Raw genomic sequence first — 16,754 nt, 5'->3', positions numbered from 1 at the left:
GGATTTATCATGGCACACTGGCCGAGAAGACGACACATTATGCTAAACCCCGATTAGCCTGGCAAACTGACATAGATCAGGAACTTCCGGAAGACACATGGAAGTACTGTTGTGCTAACATTAAGCGGGTATCCTTGAATGGACGTCACCGTCTATTGCATTTTAGATTTCTCAACAGAGTTTATTACACCCCTGTGCGGTTGTACCGGTACGGTTTACGCGACTCACCTGGATGTGAGCGTTGTTCGGCACAGACGGCCGATTTCTTGCACCTTGCCTGGCTCTGCCCGAGAGTTGCAGACTTCTGGAGGGCGGTATTCAACAAACTGAACGAGGTCTGTGGTCTGTCGCTGCCCCCTTCCCCGCTGTTAGCGCTGCTAGGATATTCTAAGGATGTGATTCCAGAACACCGCAGATTGGTAGACATGGCGGTATTAGTTGCCAAGCGGTGTGTGGCTCTTACATGGATGAGGGGACCAGCACCTACACTATCTGGGTGGTCACGAGATATGTTGTATTGTTGCACGCAGTCGAGTCTATACAGTGAACTTATCCCCCCCCCCCCCGCAGTCGCCCCAAGAACTACTGGGCGCTGTATATAGAGAGGAGATCTGTTGAAGATAATGAGGTAGCGGGCGATACGGAGCCTGACATTAACACAGGAGCAAATACAGAGCCTTAAAATACACTTGATCTATATGGGTTAGGTGGGGGGGATATACTGATGCTGCCACTGTTGCTGTTGCGGGGCAGGGGTTGATGTGCACTTGACTTAAATGTTGATAAGCCAAGATTACACTTACGAGAAGCAATGTGTACATAATGCAAATTTTTTTTTCCACACTATATGCCGATGAAGCTGTCATTTGGTCTCTTGATGTCTGACTGTAACTTTTTGAAAATGCCAATAAATATAATTAAAAAAAAAAATTAAACTCATTCAAAGTATACGCAAATTTACATGTATACACACTATTTACATCACATGCTTGTTTATTGTTACACAAAAGTATCAGGTCTGAGAAATTTTACATTATTCTCCCGGGGTATGAACTGATACAACCTTACAAAAAGACCGGTATCATCCTTCCCTTATTACATACACCTAGGTTCTCAAGAAAAGGTTTGTGATCACTCTCGATATTTTATCTGCATTATTTAATAAACCCATGTTGTCATTACTGGTTTCATGACTTTCCCTAAGTAATTAGGAAATTCGTTTTATATGCTGTATAAATCAAGTCATAAGCGATCTGCAAAATCCTCTCCATTTTATTTAGTGTTTTCATCCCCCAATAGTACTATAATGTCGGACTCGTAATTCATCGTACAGGTCTCAATGGTCCCTAATCTATGAGATGAATCCTAATCAATGAAATACTTCGAACATCTCAGACTGTGCTGTTTCCATTTAATGGGGTAAAGTTGTCGAGTAAAAACGGAAACAATGTAATCATCTTATAAGTTAGGCATGACTGGAGTCATCATATTTGATAGTAGTCACATTCACTAATAAAAGTATGTTATGGATTGATAGATCAGTTAGGTCTTCAATCACCTAAAAAGATTCTCACTACCAAATGCCAATCTGATCGAAAACTGTATCTGTATCTAGAAAAAGTAGAAAGGTTTTATTGCCTATTGACAGTTCTATCTAGGCACCCCTACAGTTAATTGTCTGAACGTTTATACATCATGATGTTGGTCAACTAACCAATTTGACATGGTATGGATATCGATTTAACTGACTGATCATATGGCGAAAGTGCAGATCTGCTCTTAATCGAGCAAAGTTATTTTGGTTTAAATATGGCCAAGTAGAAACTTTGTTTATTTCTTTGCCAGGTCAGCAGTACAAGCACCAATGAAGCAAACTAAAATGCAAGTCTGTATTCGGAGGAACCGCCATTTTGTCAGCCCTCTATATAGTCCACATGTAGCTTGTGGACCCAGAATCCCTTAAAATATGCTTTGTGACTCGAAGATTATAAATTTAAGTAATTTTTGCAGATTATTTAATGACTTCAGCTGTGATCAAACCTTAGTAATTCACCTATTTGGTTGTGCTCTTGAAAACATTAGTTTCTGATATCTACTTCATTAACCTTAATGTGATTAACAAACTCCAGCCTTCAAACATTAAAAATGTGCTCATCCTGACATTCCTTTACAATAAGCTACATAATAAAAAAAAATGCAATCTATATGATCTTCAAGTCAAGCTGGGGGATAGAACTCAGTTTAACCACGATGGGTTGTCCTGGTATAAGTTAACTGTGCTACTGGGCACTTTTGTTCCAGTGCATTACTTGTTATTTCTTAAATCATGACTACACTTCCTTTGAATCTGCTGACCTTCATCGTACTTATAATTTCTGGCTACTTTATTTAATATTATTCTCTTCTCACATGTTGATGATAGATGCTTACAATCAAGCTTCAAATGGAAATCAATTTTTGCTTTAGGATTTCCACTTGTAAAATTAATCACTAAGTAAGTATCTGGTTAAGTGCATATTCCCTTTTCTTTCCGTGTCATGTTCACCTCTAGTTGAGCTATTAAAGAATGTGTATTCAAATTATAAAGCTGACCATCAAAGGCCTCAGGAGCCTCCAGCACATGATCCACCCACAGCGTGACCTTAGAGGAAATAAAAACTTGTGAGAAAAGTCAATCTCCATAGAGATGCAAGAGTAAGAAGTGAAAAAATATTTATTTAGTAAATGTATTCGCCACTATCACAAAACATGCCAAAAACCAAAATGTTTGATCCACTTTAAAAACACACCTTTGTGTAATCTGCTTGTACTTGCAGGTTGAAAGCATTGTCAAACTAAAGATAATGAAATAGTGCTGCATTTGTGCCTTTGCCTGGTCAACACCTTTGTGTGTGTCTCCTATCTTAGGTTTCCTGTTGCCTGGTTCACACTACCTTTGCCGCTTTCAAGATCGTCTGATTTGGATTTTGGTGTTGGAAAGAGGCTTCACGTATTGCTGTGTTAATATTAAGGTGACGGACTCAATATGTTTTATTTATATTTGCTGTAGAGTTTAATGTAGAATGAGGAACATCGGCCCATCCTGTTTGTCCATTTCCTACATGCCTTCAACATGTAAATCTTTAACGGTCATTTGCTTACGCCTGCTTCCATAGTTCCCTACATATGCCATAGACCTTTTCGTAAATCAGTTACTGTTGGGGGTGCTTCTTTGCCATTTCTGCCTGTTTTATGAGCAAACTGTTTTCTTATCATCCATCCTCCCCATATGTCTCATGTTGTGATGTATCTTTTATGGAGGGATGTAACTCTGAAAAATTGAAAAAATGCCTTGTATTGTTTACATTTCCTTTATAGGGACTCTGTATCATACACCATATTACTCCTGTTAATGAACGTAGACATTGTTACATTCTTGAACCAACCCTAATGACTGAATGGGGCAGGGTGGGACCTTCCAATTTTGTGGATTTTAACACACACATTTACCACCTGCTATGAGAAGTTAAATGTATGCGTGTAGAGAATGGTGCTGGATGGGATAGAAGTTGAGGAAGTAAGAGGGGAAGAGGATGTTGCCTGGTGGGGTGCATTGTCAAGGGTTCAGGTGGGACCTCATACCAGAGCCCAGTTGTAAGGTCCAATGCGATTTCTATCGGATGTATTTTCCAGTACGGCAGAATTCCACACAAGAATTATGCTCCACATAACTTAATCTGGCCTTATTAGTTGGGATCCTGTACTGCTCTTTAGGATTTATTTGCTTTAAGTGCTTGACATTACTACAGCCAATCAAGGTTCACAGCTCCTTATTCACCAACGCTTTTTTATAAAATAAAATTTTTACATAGCGGCTTGTAGTTTTTCAATGGGCACCGAACAGTAGCGTAATGTAAAATGATGGGCCCGTGCAGAATGTATTGAGGACCCAGGTCTTCCATTTCTCATAGATGTACGTCAGCCTGGAGCTGATTGAGAGCCCCCTGAAGGTTTGGGAGCCCTCTTGAAGGTGTTAAGGCCCCCCTGCACCACAGGGGCCTGTGTTAGTCGCCTGGCACTTAATGGAATTGGTACGTTTAGTGTGTTTTCACGTTTTTTGTAAATTCTTAATAAAATATTATGCAATTGTTAGTTTATTTAGGACATTCTGTGGCCGCAATGTTTACCACTGGTACTGGCACGTCCTGGAGGGACTGGTCCTAGGCACTTGCTTCATAAAAAAATTATGTTTCACCTCTGGAGTGCCCGCTTCAGTTTCACAATACACTACAGATTGCTATAAGAACTATTATCTGTAGTACACACTCAACCATCCTCACACTAAATACGAGTTGCACTTTTACAAAACAGTAAATGGCTTATGATTTGACCATTTCTGTAAGGAGAAACTCCAATGCTGGAATTAGCACAATAAATGGTGAATTCCTGGCGTCCCAGTCTGTCTGCTTTGGGACAGATAGAGGATATATTAAATTTTTCAACCTAGGATGGCACACCCATGGATCCGGAGCACCTGCTGCGATATGGATGCTTCTCTGCAGGGTACCATTTTCAACAGGGGTGTGTGTGTATATATTTTCACAGAAGAAAACAAAGATTAAAGTAATGTTATAATTAAGTGAATTTGTCAGTGACAACATTAACGTTTTGAACTTAAAAAACACATACATTCACAAGTTATGTTTAGCAGAGGTAACTATAACTTGCACCCCCGCCATGTACTGCTTATGACCTCACATATTACATCACTCATTACATGTTCTATAACATCATTGATGACATCATCCAATGAGTATGTTTGTTTTACAGTGTACACAGTGATGCGTAGCTACTATATTACTTTTCTACCTAATTATTTTTCAATCTCAATTCCTCAAACATCTAAATGGATTTACACCAAATCACAAAAAGCACAACGTGTGGCCGAAGAGCTAGCTTCCTGCCAAATGTGGTGTTATTCGTTCAGCAGTTTCTGCTGTAGCCTGTCTTAAAGAAGTCTATGGAAAAAGCATGGGGTTTTGCATTTTGCCCCCCCCTGTTTTCTCAGCCCCCACTTGACAGATCAACCCAAACCTTACCATGCACACACTAGTCAAAAAGTAGCACCTTTTTGTACTGTTTTGTGGAAATTCGTCAAATTGTGCCAAAGTTAATAGTAACACAAAAAACTTTTCTTTTGGAACAGCTTACCTAGCTTCCTAGTGGAGACCGCCAGAGCGGCAGTTCCTTCATAGGAGCGGAGGAGCGTTGCGCCCCTCACACAGCTGCAGAAAGCGACAAAAAATAAAATGGTAATAAAATAATTTTATTACCATTTTATTTTTTTACTTTCTGTGAACGGAGTGTAAGGATGGGGCTGGGGCCAGTGAGTCATTGCTGCTGATTGGCAGTTCTCTTAAACAGCTGATTTGGAGAGCAGGCATAGGTTCCAGTGCCTTTTGGAGCATTGAGCCAGCAATCTCTGGCCAATCCAGACGCTTCACTCATGCTGATTACTATTATGAGCAGCATGATAGAAGCTCCTGGAATAGTTAGGTTGGGAATGGGGTTCTGCTCTGGGACCCATGCTCAGATGTCCTGATACTTTTTTAAGTGCTCGTTTTCCCCTGTGGTCCTGGCTGCAGTCTGACGTAAGTCTGAAAAAGAAATATCAACCTAACTCTGGAAGAAAACAGGTAATAACGTGGAAAATGGACTCAATCAACGTAATTCATACGGGAAAAAAATCTACCAAGCCTCATGTGTTCGACCTCATCAGAATTTAAAATTTGTGCTCCACAAGCAAATAATGACATGAAAAAAGAATCACTTGTAAAGCACTTAACTAAGCAAAAAAATGAATGTCTTCAAACGTGCTGATGATGATATCCTCTGCACATTACAGTTTGGGCTTTTGAAGAGGAGCATAAATAGAGATGGTCGAAGTGCAAGAACAATGAGCAGCCCAGTGCTGGTTCCTCCAAGTTCATCACTTGAATTTTAACCTTTGTCAGCGAATCTGCTGCATTAGTGTAATTTTCAATAGCCATGTGCTGTCCCTGAGTCAGTGCTGCACGTGGAAGCTAACATACAGTTTGTTGTGAGTCGCGCTGTATGTGGCTCCTCCACGGCAATCAATTCTAGCCTACAAGACCAATATCATTTATAAATAAGTCTACCGGTTTTATGGTATTTATTTTTTTTGCCTGTCTGTAGTTATCTATATTTATTTTTTGCTAATTTTATCTGTATTTATCCATATTTATTTGGGGTTTTGTGGAAAAAGTAGGCTGAAATTAGTATATTTCCACATTTATTTAACTGATAAATATGCGCTCATGCTTAAATGTCTGCAAGGTTTGAGTAATGTGAATTCCAGCAGAAGATAAATCTGTGCACTTAAACGAAAATATGCAAATTTCTCCATCAACCTTGTGCATATCTACTGCTGTTAAAGCCTCTTTACTAAAATTCCTATCTTTTTTAATCCCCTTATATATCAATCCACATATCTATTGGCCTGGCAGTCATGGCAGACAATATTTAGAATTACTCAAAAGCAAGTCAATTTCCATTTTTATCCACATTTAAAAATAAATACAGGCAAGAAAAAGAATGTTTTCTGTCTGCATTTATATGACAAAATCAGTAAAAATGGATAACGGGGAGCCTTAATTATACAGTGAGAGGCCCAGTATTGTGTGTCATGCAGGGCTCACTGCAGCCGAGCACACCTGCCCTCTGCCACCACACCCATCTCGCCATATACCGTGTTCTATTTATGATAAGCAAGCAGGGGCTGGCTGCACCTTGTACCGTGGGAATCTCGGGTGGAACAATCGCTCAAATGCAAGTCCATTTTCTGACTCCCTTGTCGTTCTGCGCCGAAGTACAGGAATGAGTGTATTTTGAACAAACCAAGAGTTCGGATTGTGTACACTCCCAGATCACAACACACATGGGGCGTCCCTTATCTCTGAAGAGTTATTCTACAAGAAAGGTTTAACAGCTCTGCGCTTGGTGTTGGACCCGACAGACAAAGGATTATTTAATTCAATATACATTAACAACAACAACTAATACCTGCCACTCAAGGCATTCTTAGAGCTTTGCATGTCTCAAACAGTCTGAATTGTCAAACGTGTAGCAGTGTGATAGTTAATACTTGTGTAAGTACAGTGGCAATGTGTGGAGCAAACTGCGGTGGCCTCCTGAAGAGGGCCCAAACACTTATTCTTTATTTATCTTTTTTTATATACAAATTAAGCACTGGTTCACACACAACATTTTCCTGGAGGCGACAACCAAACTCTGTCACTTCTTAGCTTCTGGCTCTTTGCTCAGGTAGAGCTCGGTACAAAGGCAAGAATAGCGGAAACCAGGACGGTCTGACACGCCACGGAAATCCCTTAACGCACACAGAATCGTGTCCTTGCGTCCAGCTGAGCAGTTCAGCTTCTAAGTGTATTAAGCAACATCTGAAGCTTGTTTGTGCATGGCCCCTGGAACAGTCTTTCTGATCAAGATGCTTGGCACATAACAGAAAGGAGAGGCAGACTAGAGAGACCTTGGGTGACCTGCGTGGCGCAGGCCATGCTGTACGATGAGCCACATGAACAGAGTGTACAGTGGTACTGGAGTGAGGGAGCTACAGGAAGAGATGGCAAACGAAGGGCGCACCTCGTGCTGCTGCATTGAGGGAAGTGCATGTCAACATGTTCAACGTTTAATTGTAACTCAGTGAATTAGTTCCTGTTTACATTCAATGTGTAAATCTTGCATAGTTGCATTCCCTAAAGGTGTTAACTATTTTAACGATGTTGTTTCTGTATTTTTTCATGTATCGCATTACTTGCCCAGTGCATACTTTAAACTGAGTCGCACTAGTTGAGAGCTGGAGCTGAGGATGAGGGCACTGCGAGTTTCTCACAGTGCTTATCAGCGAGTGGAAATGGTGTTCAGATATCTTGATGGCCATCCAGTCCTGGGCACCTCTGCAGAGCGCACAGGGCCTTGGTCACGAGTTCCATGTGTGATTGTGATTTTGTACACATGGGTTTGATGGGGGTAAAAGAAAATGTTGTGCTCGCTCGCTACTTATAAGTCATCCCTAACTTTTACGCCCCACCACTTTCAAATGTCACATGTATACAAACACACACACACATATATACAGTGGTGGCTGGTGACATTTGAAAGTGGTGGGGTGTAAAAGTTAGCTATAAACACACACACACACACACATTCTCACATCTCCCAGTTCTAGCGCATTTCCTTCTTTTTTATTTCAAATCATTTTTATTGAGGTAAAGGGAAACAAAGAAAATACAATACAATAAAGCTTCCAATACATAGATCAAGACAGATACGATGCTCGACAACAATACACAAATCTAAAGGAAAGTCAAATTATAAGCATGTCTGGTGATGTCTGTAAACGGAATTACATGGGAATAATGACAATGACTAAATAAAGGACTGAAAACAGAAGAATTACAGTTACATGACAATCCAAGCAATCGATAATTAGGTCAGGCACAGGACTCCGCATTTCGGAGGCATATAGTACAAAGTATACATCACGGGGGATCAAAACGGAAGGAGGACTCGTCAAGTGATTTCCAGAGTCTCTTATTGAAAGGTCGCCAGGTAGCCGATTGTAGCGCCGGGTTATCTGCTCCTCTCAAAAAGGAGAGCCAATCCTGCCAGATCTTAAAACTAATTTCTGATGCATTCTTCCATTTGCACAAAATCACCTTACACGCCAGTGTTAACATCAAGTCTAAGAGCTGGCGATCCTGTGTGTTAGGTAATTGTGGGTCGAGTGCTCCCAATACAACATATACAAATTCCCTCGCTGGTATCAGGTTGAATACACGTTGAATGCAATCGAAAATCTTACCCCAGTAAGTCTGCAGAGAGGGGCAGTAAAAGAGCATATGGGCGAGATCACCTTCCCCTAACTGACAATTCCAGCATGTGGGGGTATCTCTCAAGTTGCACTTAAAAAGTCTAGTGGGAGTCCAGAACGTTCTGTTCAATAGCATATATTTTGTCTGGGACATGATTGGCGACACTTTATTGGTTAAAGCGGTTCTATAGATCATATCCCAGTCAAACCCTATCCCAGTGGAGTTGGGCTCTGATTCCCATTTTAATTCAACCTGTCTGTGGGATTTCTTGGGTAGAGGGAGTAGTAACTTATATACTCTGGAGACGAAGTGGCCAGCGGACATGAGACGTGGTAGGTGGGACACGAGCCACGGTGTGTGCGTGACAGGGCCCAGGGCAGATATGATGGTTTTCAGTTTCAGGAATTCATAGAAATCCATGGGCGTTAGGTCATATGTTGTCTGTAAATTCGAAAAAGGAAGGGGCTGCTTCCCGTCATATAGATCAGTTACCATGTTAATGCCTTTCGAAGCCCAGGATTCCCAGTAGAGGGTTTTGCCATTTAATTTAAAATAAGGGTTTCTCCATATGGCCACAAACGTGGAATTTTTAATTGTTAAGTTGGTTTTGTGGGTCTGATCTAGTCTTAACAAGACCCTCCTGGTGTTCAACATAATATATTTAGAGTGGGGCAAGTGCGATAGATCCATGGTTAGCAGGGTCAGGAGAGGCGCACAAGCGATGATGGATTTTTCAATATCTAACCACATTGGCGTATAAGATGGAGAGTTTATCAGCCATTGTGCTCCCTGTTTGCAGAGAAAAGCTGTCTGATAAGTCCTGAACGAAGGAAGACCAAGGCCGCCTTTTTCGTTCGCTAGTTGTAGCTTTTTCAGTGATACCCTGGCTTTTTTACCTTGCCACAGGAATCCGCCAAACAGCTTATCTACCGTATTAATGAATTCATCAGTAAATGTCATAGGAAGCATGCTGGCCAAATAATTCACCAACGGGGTGCACATCATTTTAAGGGTCTCCGCTCTGCCCCACCAAGAGAGGAATTTAGGTGACCATCCTTCTAGGAGGGAGGAGATCTTTTTTAGAGTAAGTTCCTCATTGATTTTTAGAGTGGAGATTAGGTCTTTGTCAAAGTCGAGACCCAGATATTTAAAACATTTTGGTTGCCAAGTTAGACCAGAGTCTCCAAGGATATCTTTATTGCCTATGTTATTAAGGAGTTTGACTTCCGTTTTGTCCTTATTCAATTGGTACCCTGAGACCCGGGAAAACTCATCAATAGTTGTCATCAGGGCGGGTATGGCCTCACCTGCTCTCTCCGACATAATTAGTACATCATCTGCGTATGCTGTGAGTTTTACATTACACCCCTGAAATGGAATACCAGCAATCGCGTCATTATGTCTAATGTGGTAGAGAAATGGCTCGATCGCCAGTAAAAACAGAGAAGGCGACAGGGGGCACCCTTGTCTCGTACCTTGCTTCAACCGCAAAGGGGATGAAAAAGAGCCACCTACTCTAACCTTAGCCGTTGGACAAAAGTAGAGGGACAGTACCAATTTCGTGAATGTCGCCCCCAGGTTGAACTTATGTAAGACCGCTTCTAGGAAAGACCAGTCAACTTTGTCGAAGGCCTTCTCGGCGTCTAAAGTTATTGCCGCAGTGGGTGTGTCGAGGAGTTTAGCTTTTTCCATAACATGTGCCAATACCCTAGTATTGTCACTAGATAGTCTATTTTTCAGAAACCCTGCTTGAGAAGGGTGGATCAATTGCGGGAGAACTCGTTGGAGGCGAGCAGAGAGGATCATGGCTAAAAGTTTACAATCAAGGTTAAAGAAGGAGATGGGCCTGTAGTTCTTTGGGAGAGAAGGATCTTTACCATCCTTTGGGAGTTCTGCTATTATAGCCTCAGACAGGGTACCTTTGACTTCACCAGTATCGTTTATTTTCCGAAAGAGATGTAGAAGGGGTTCTACTAACAGGGAGGGAAAGGTTTTATAATATCGTACTGGGAACCCATCAGGGCCGGGGGCCTTTCCACACTTCAAAGATTTAATTGCTTGCTCTATTTCGGTAATCGTGATCGTTGAGTTAAGCCTTAATTGCTCATCAGAGGAAAGCTTGGGGAGGTCACATTCGTTTAAATAGTCCTGAATTTTATCTTCTTCTACAGAGACGTTTTTAGCATATAAAGTTTTATAGAATTCTTTAAATACCTCCGCTATCTTGTCTGGCTCCGAATGGGCGACCCCTGACGCATCCTTGACGGTATTAATTGTGTTTTTTTGAACTTTGAATTTCAAGTATGCAGCTAAGCTCTTACCCGCCTTATTCGAGTCACAGAGTTTAAACCTTCTTCTTCTATCTAGCCATACCCCATCCCTTTCGCTCACTATTTTATTATATTCATATTTTATGTTAGTCAATGCATTTAATATCGTGTCACCGCTGATCATCCGGTGCTTGTGTTCTAGGTCCAATATTTCGCGTTCTAATGTTTCCAATTTCATATTATGGTCTTTATTCATCGCTGATCTAATTTTGATGCACACCCGCCTAACAGTGCTTTTCAGGGCCTCCCAAAGGATGAGATCGGAGGTATCTCCCCTCTTATTAATGTCCAGATAGGAGTTAATAGCAGATTGGATAGTAATCCGGTGTTGCTCTTTGTCTAATATTTCATCGTTCAAACGCCACGACGTTTGTCGGGGTGAGGTCTTTACGTTGGAAATGGATAGGGATAGGCAGGAATGATCGGATATTACTCTTGGTTCTATTGAGGTGTCTTCTATCCTAGGAACCTCATTCTGTGTTATAAGAATATAGTCTATACGTGAATAGGAATCGTGAGGAGCGGAATAGAATGTATAATCTCTGGTCGTGGGATTCTGTAGTCTCCATGTATCAACGAGGTGGAAGTGCTTACATAGGTTAATAAAAGCTTTTTGTGATTTATTCGGCCTGAAGGGACATCGCGAGTCTCTATCTAGGGTAGGGTCCATGGGAAGATTGAAGTCCCCAGCTAATAGATGTACGGCCGAGTCTGGTATGGTCTCAATTTGTTTAGCCAAGTCCTCCCAAAATTGTAAATCGTTAGTGTTAGGGCCATAAACATTTGTTATATAAAATTCCGTGTTATCTCTGCTAAGTTTAGCCGTGACCCACCTCCCTTTATCATCTGCAGTGGACGAGAGGAGTTCAACTTTTGACTTTTTCGCTAGTAGTATTAAAACTCCATTCTTCTTTCCCACTGCCTCGGACCCCACAACCTCAGAGTAATATTTATTCCTTAACGTGTAAAATTGTTTAACATCAATTCAACAGGACAATATCCCCTCGCTGTCTACGCAGATAGTCTAGTATCTTTTGCCTCTTGATGGGCTGGTTCAAGCCTTTTACATTCAGGGACAATATTTTCAATTTGTCTATAGCGGCCACACCAAGCGGTGTATCAATTGTAGGATGCACCATCTGAGGACATTACGATCAACATCCAAGCCGCATGACCCCTAGGTAGGCTTATTATCTGTGAGTCATCCCGTGTGAGGACAATGATGTATCTGAAGGTCTTACCAAATACTGTGACCGACCAAATCAGAATGTAGGTGATTGCAGAAGCCTGTGAATATGTCATGCAATTGTCAAACAAAATCAGGACAATAATTACAAAAAGTGAAAGAAAAATACTACACATACTACACATACCCCCCCCACCCTCTCTCCCCCGCACCCCGCCCTCCCCAACAATAAACAGTAAGCATGGTGACTTAAGAGAAATCGCAGCAATTTCCTCCCGTGGTTACAAAACTACTTAGAAACATTGGAACTGTTTCATCAAACAAGAACACTATTGCTAATTTTAGCTAGAGAACAAAATTGCTAATTTTAACTAGAGAACAAAATCTCGGACACATGGAATTTGAGGACAAGGTCCCATCATGTAACAAATATGAACCCAACATTGCCCCTCTGGGTTATACAGAGGACAAACACATATTGCATTCCACACTCCACACCAAAGATCAGTGTAGCTGTAGATCAAGAGAAGATCAGGCATAGAATAAGGTAACTGACATATATAACAATTCCGTATGAAAATAGCATTTCAAGTATAAATTGCATTATAACTTCTGAGTCAACTGCTTCGTTTCACCATTTCCATTTACACAAGCAGTTATCAAGAGCAACTGTATATAGCACATTGCACAGTGGTCGGGCAGGACTGTAAGTGCATTGAAACCATCATGACACAGAACGAGAATAGTCAACAACATGGAAAGTGCCTGATGGTCGATACACTGTGATGAGTGGCAAGAAGAATGCTCCATGAGCCCGTCCAACATTCGAACAAATACCAATAGCACCAAAATGCCATGGAAATATCAGTATTACTGCACAAGCCATGGCCGTGGAGAGTCCCACCTGTGGTCACAGCATAACCAAACAGCAGAAGGAATGATTTTACCCAGTCAATTTTATAAACCAAGGATACTCATTTGTAGCCGGAAGCTGAAGCTGCCATGTCTCCTGAGTTGTTAGTGTCCATATCTTGGTCTGTAGGGCCCTCCAGCATTCGTTTGAGTTTCATCGGATCTGAAAAGATATGTGGGGATCCTTGTATGATCACTCTGTATTTCGCTGGTCCTATGAAACCATACTGATATCCCATTGATTTGAGCTGCGGACGGAGTACCAGAAATGCCTTTCTCACATCCACTGTTTACTTGCTGTAGTCCTGCGAAATATATTCTTTGGCATTTTTCCATTAGATGTGATTGTTTTTTCGGACAAAGGAAAGGATCTGTTCCACGTGCTGGTAACGAAGTGGTTTACAAACAATGGGTCTAGGACCTTTTTGTGTTTTGGAAATCCTGCCTGGGACTCTATGCGCCCTGTCAAATTCTAACGGCTGGTGGAAGGTCATGTTGATGGCCTGCGTGAACCATGATTCCAGGAACGGTACACAGGAGCCCTGTGAATCCTCGGACCCTTCCGGAATACCAAAAATGCGGAGGTTCCCCCTCCGATTTCTGTCCTCCAACTCTGCTAGCTTTCTCGTTGTTTGATCCGATACTACGGACAGGCGCTTAAGAGCTCCGCATGTTTTGATTTCTATATCCTCCAGCCGGCTAATCCTTGATTCTGACTCTGTGAGCCTTGCATTAGTGTCCCGTATATCCTGTTGTATCTCTGCCACCTCTTCCTTAGTTGATTTGGCCAAGTCTCTCACCTCGTCCAATCTGCTCAGGATCATTTCTATTGCTTCACTAGTGTCCTTCTTGCCTTTGACGGGTGAGCTTGAATTTGAGTGGTCAGATTTGACCCTTTTTAGGTTTTTTTGTTCCTTGATCTCCATAGTTCCGTTTCTGGGCAGTAGCCGTCGGAGGGTGTGACTAATAGTGACTCAGTAGTTGTAGGTTTGCGGGGCAGTTAGCTTTGACTTATGAATTGCTCCTCGTTGGTGTCGCAGGTGGAGTATGGCGCAGATAACTGGACAATAGCAACCGTGAGGTAAGGTCACCGGGTATGGATGGACCCCAGGCTGAAATTAGCTAGTGTGGAATACACATGACACACTTATAAGAGTTGCAGCAGGATGAAGTGTCGTGTTTATAGTAGCAATGGTATGGCCCCCTTAGACCCACTCGCAATGATGGACATGCGAGGAGTGGCTGAATGGGGAGACACGTGGTTAGTGGCACCGGAGGACACTTATATAGGACAACACAGCTTGTTCGAGACTCCTTTTTACAGCGCCTGCGTGTGCAACAGCATGACCGGTATGGATAGCATGCGGGACCTTTATCAGGGTTAGCCATCTATGGTTGCTCTTAAACCGGCTGGATTAGTTGTCATGCGCACAACATGGAGTTAACGAGACCATAACGCCATTCATTCGCACCCCGTGTACGAGCAACTTGAATGGACCTGACTGGACTGGTCCCTTGTACCTTACAGATTCTGAGCGTGTAGCCATGCTTTTCGTCCGTACTTCTGGTCATGAGAAAACGTGTCCGCCATTTTATATACGACCCCTTCCATACATGGCAGATTAGCAATGGTGGTGGTGCGTAATGTGCGCAGGTTTTGTCTAAAGCATATCCTTGCTGATCTCAGGGAGCAGGACGTATGTTTTTAGTGCCTTCGGTTGTGAAGCATTGGTGGGTCATAAGAGCGCGAGCAAGCAGGTCGCCTCTGCAGCAAGACAGGAGTCTCCAACCCACGCTTCCGTTTACTAGTAAATGCAACCTTAGTGCTCAGTATATCTATATTTAGTAGACCCTCTTTTGCGAGTGTCCGGAGTAAAGCAGGTGAAGCGCGATTACAAGCGCCCAAGCATTACACAGACCCCAATACACGGACTGAAAATCTCTTGTCCGCCATCTTGGAAATGGAAATGTTTGAGTTTGTTTCAGGGCGGACTTGCGATGTTTAAAGGTGGCAGGAACAACAATAGGGTGTACTCACACATGGGTCATGGAAGCCCAACGGTCAACACAACCTCCAACAATGACCATCAGCAAGGTAGCTCGGACGGTCTCCGTCCGATGTCTGTGCCGGCCGCCGTGAGCTCGCGCACCCGCCGGTGTCAGGCGCGGGAGCGCTCAGTTCCTCCGCCGAGTACGATGCACCTCGGTCCCTTCTGTGCCCGAAAATCAGCTCATCTTGTGCTCCACGTTTTCCGATCCACGAATTTAGAAGTGGATCCGCTTTTGGACCGGTGGACAAGGTTCCAAACACTTAACAAAGACCTCGTTACGGGAGGAGGAAAGCCCTAAGCCGCCATTTCTCTTGGCGTCCAAACCAAGCCACCGTTCTAGCGCATTTCCATAGTAAAAGCATTTTGTGGTTTCTTTATAACTTTGGCGCTGTTTAATGAATCTTCACAAAACATTCCCAAAAAAGTGTCATCCAGCTCAGCTCTGTCCTTGAATATTTTGGTGTGATCTGTCAAGCAGGGGCCAAGAAAAAGGAGTGTCCCAAAACATGTTTTCCCCATTCATTTTTACATAGGAAACTTAGAAACATCTACAGCCCAAATGACTAAACGGATGTACAACAAATTTGACAGATCGTGGTCTAGAAAGTGTGCTTTTTGTGATCTGGTGTAAATCCGTTCAGTAGATAGATGTTTATTTTGCTTGATTAATTAAAATCTTTGCAAATTCATAACAATAAAAAAATTCCCATTGTACACAAATTATTACATTTAAAAGCAACATTAAAAAGGATCATTGATAAAATATTCCCAATTTATACAATTAGCTGTTTTAAAGGCAATACTCATAAATTCTTAAATCTCGGGTAGTGCTGAACTGACAATGACTACCATTAATTCCCAAGCCGGATGACACAGCTTAACCAGGTCCATTGTTCAAGTTAGAGGCTTGGTAATTAAAGTGAGAGTTCAACTAAAGTAAGATATGAAGTTAATTTTACATATGAGAAGCATTTTCCTAACCTTTGGGCAGTAAGTAAAAAAAGAAAAAACTGGTACAACTCTAAAGTATTATTATTCATTTTCCATTTTTTTAAAAAGCTCCCTCCAGAAGTCCTTTGTACTTTCGCCTTTAACGTATTTAGGATAACAGGGTTTTAAGTCTCTTGGTTACCATCTCAAAGAATTTTGTTAGCCGACCGTTAAGCTGGACGTCAAAGGGGTTGAAGCAAAGCTTCACTGCCTGCCTACACGACCGGATGCCGTAGTACCTGAAAAAGGGACTTCACAAAGTACATCTTATATCCTTTAATTTCGGACAGTTGCAGATTACATGAGCAATGTCCTCCTTCATGCTTCTGCATAGACTACAAGTCGAAATGCCTCTTTTCCTTTCCCATGGTGGAAGATGGGGTTTAATCGTTCA

At 42.1% G+C, this 16,754-nt stretch overlaps 1 protein-coding gene across 3 annotated transcripts in view; it reads left to right on the top strand.

Annotated features, from left to right (window-relative positions):
* The window catches only part of PCNX4 (pecanex 4), a 355,649-nt gene that overhangs the window by 189,132 nt on the left and 149,763 nt on the right, over nt 1-16,754 (top strand). For all 3 annotated transcript variants that reach the window (XM_078660350.1, XM_078660351.1, XM_078660352.1), the window contains exon 8: nt 2,908-3,011. In XM_078660350.1, the coding sequence (XP_078516476.1) occupies nt 2,908-3,011 (104 nt within the window). The remainder of the gene's footprint in view (nt 1-2,907; nt 3,012-16,754) is intronic.

The sequence above is a fragment of the Lissotriton helveticus genome, chromosome 9 (assembly GCF_964261635.1).
Source record: "Lissotriton helveticus chromosome 9, aLisHel1.1, whole genome shotgun sequence".
Taxonomy (NCBI): domain Eukaryota; kingdom Metazoa; phylum Chordata; class Amphibia; order Caudata; family Salamandridae; genus Lissotriton; species Lissotriton helveticus.
Note: the sequence above shows the minus strand (reverse complement) of the source record. Positions and strands in the feature narration are given on the sequence as shown.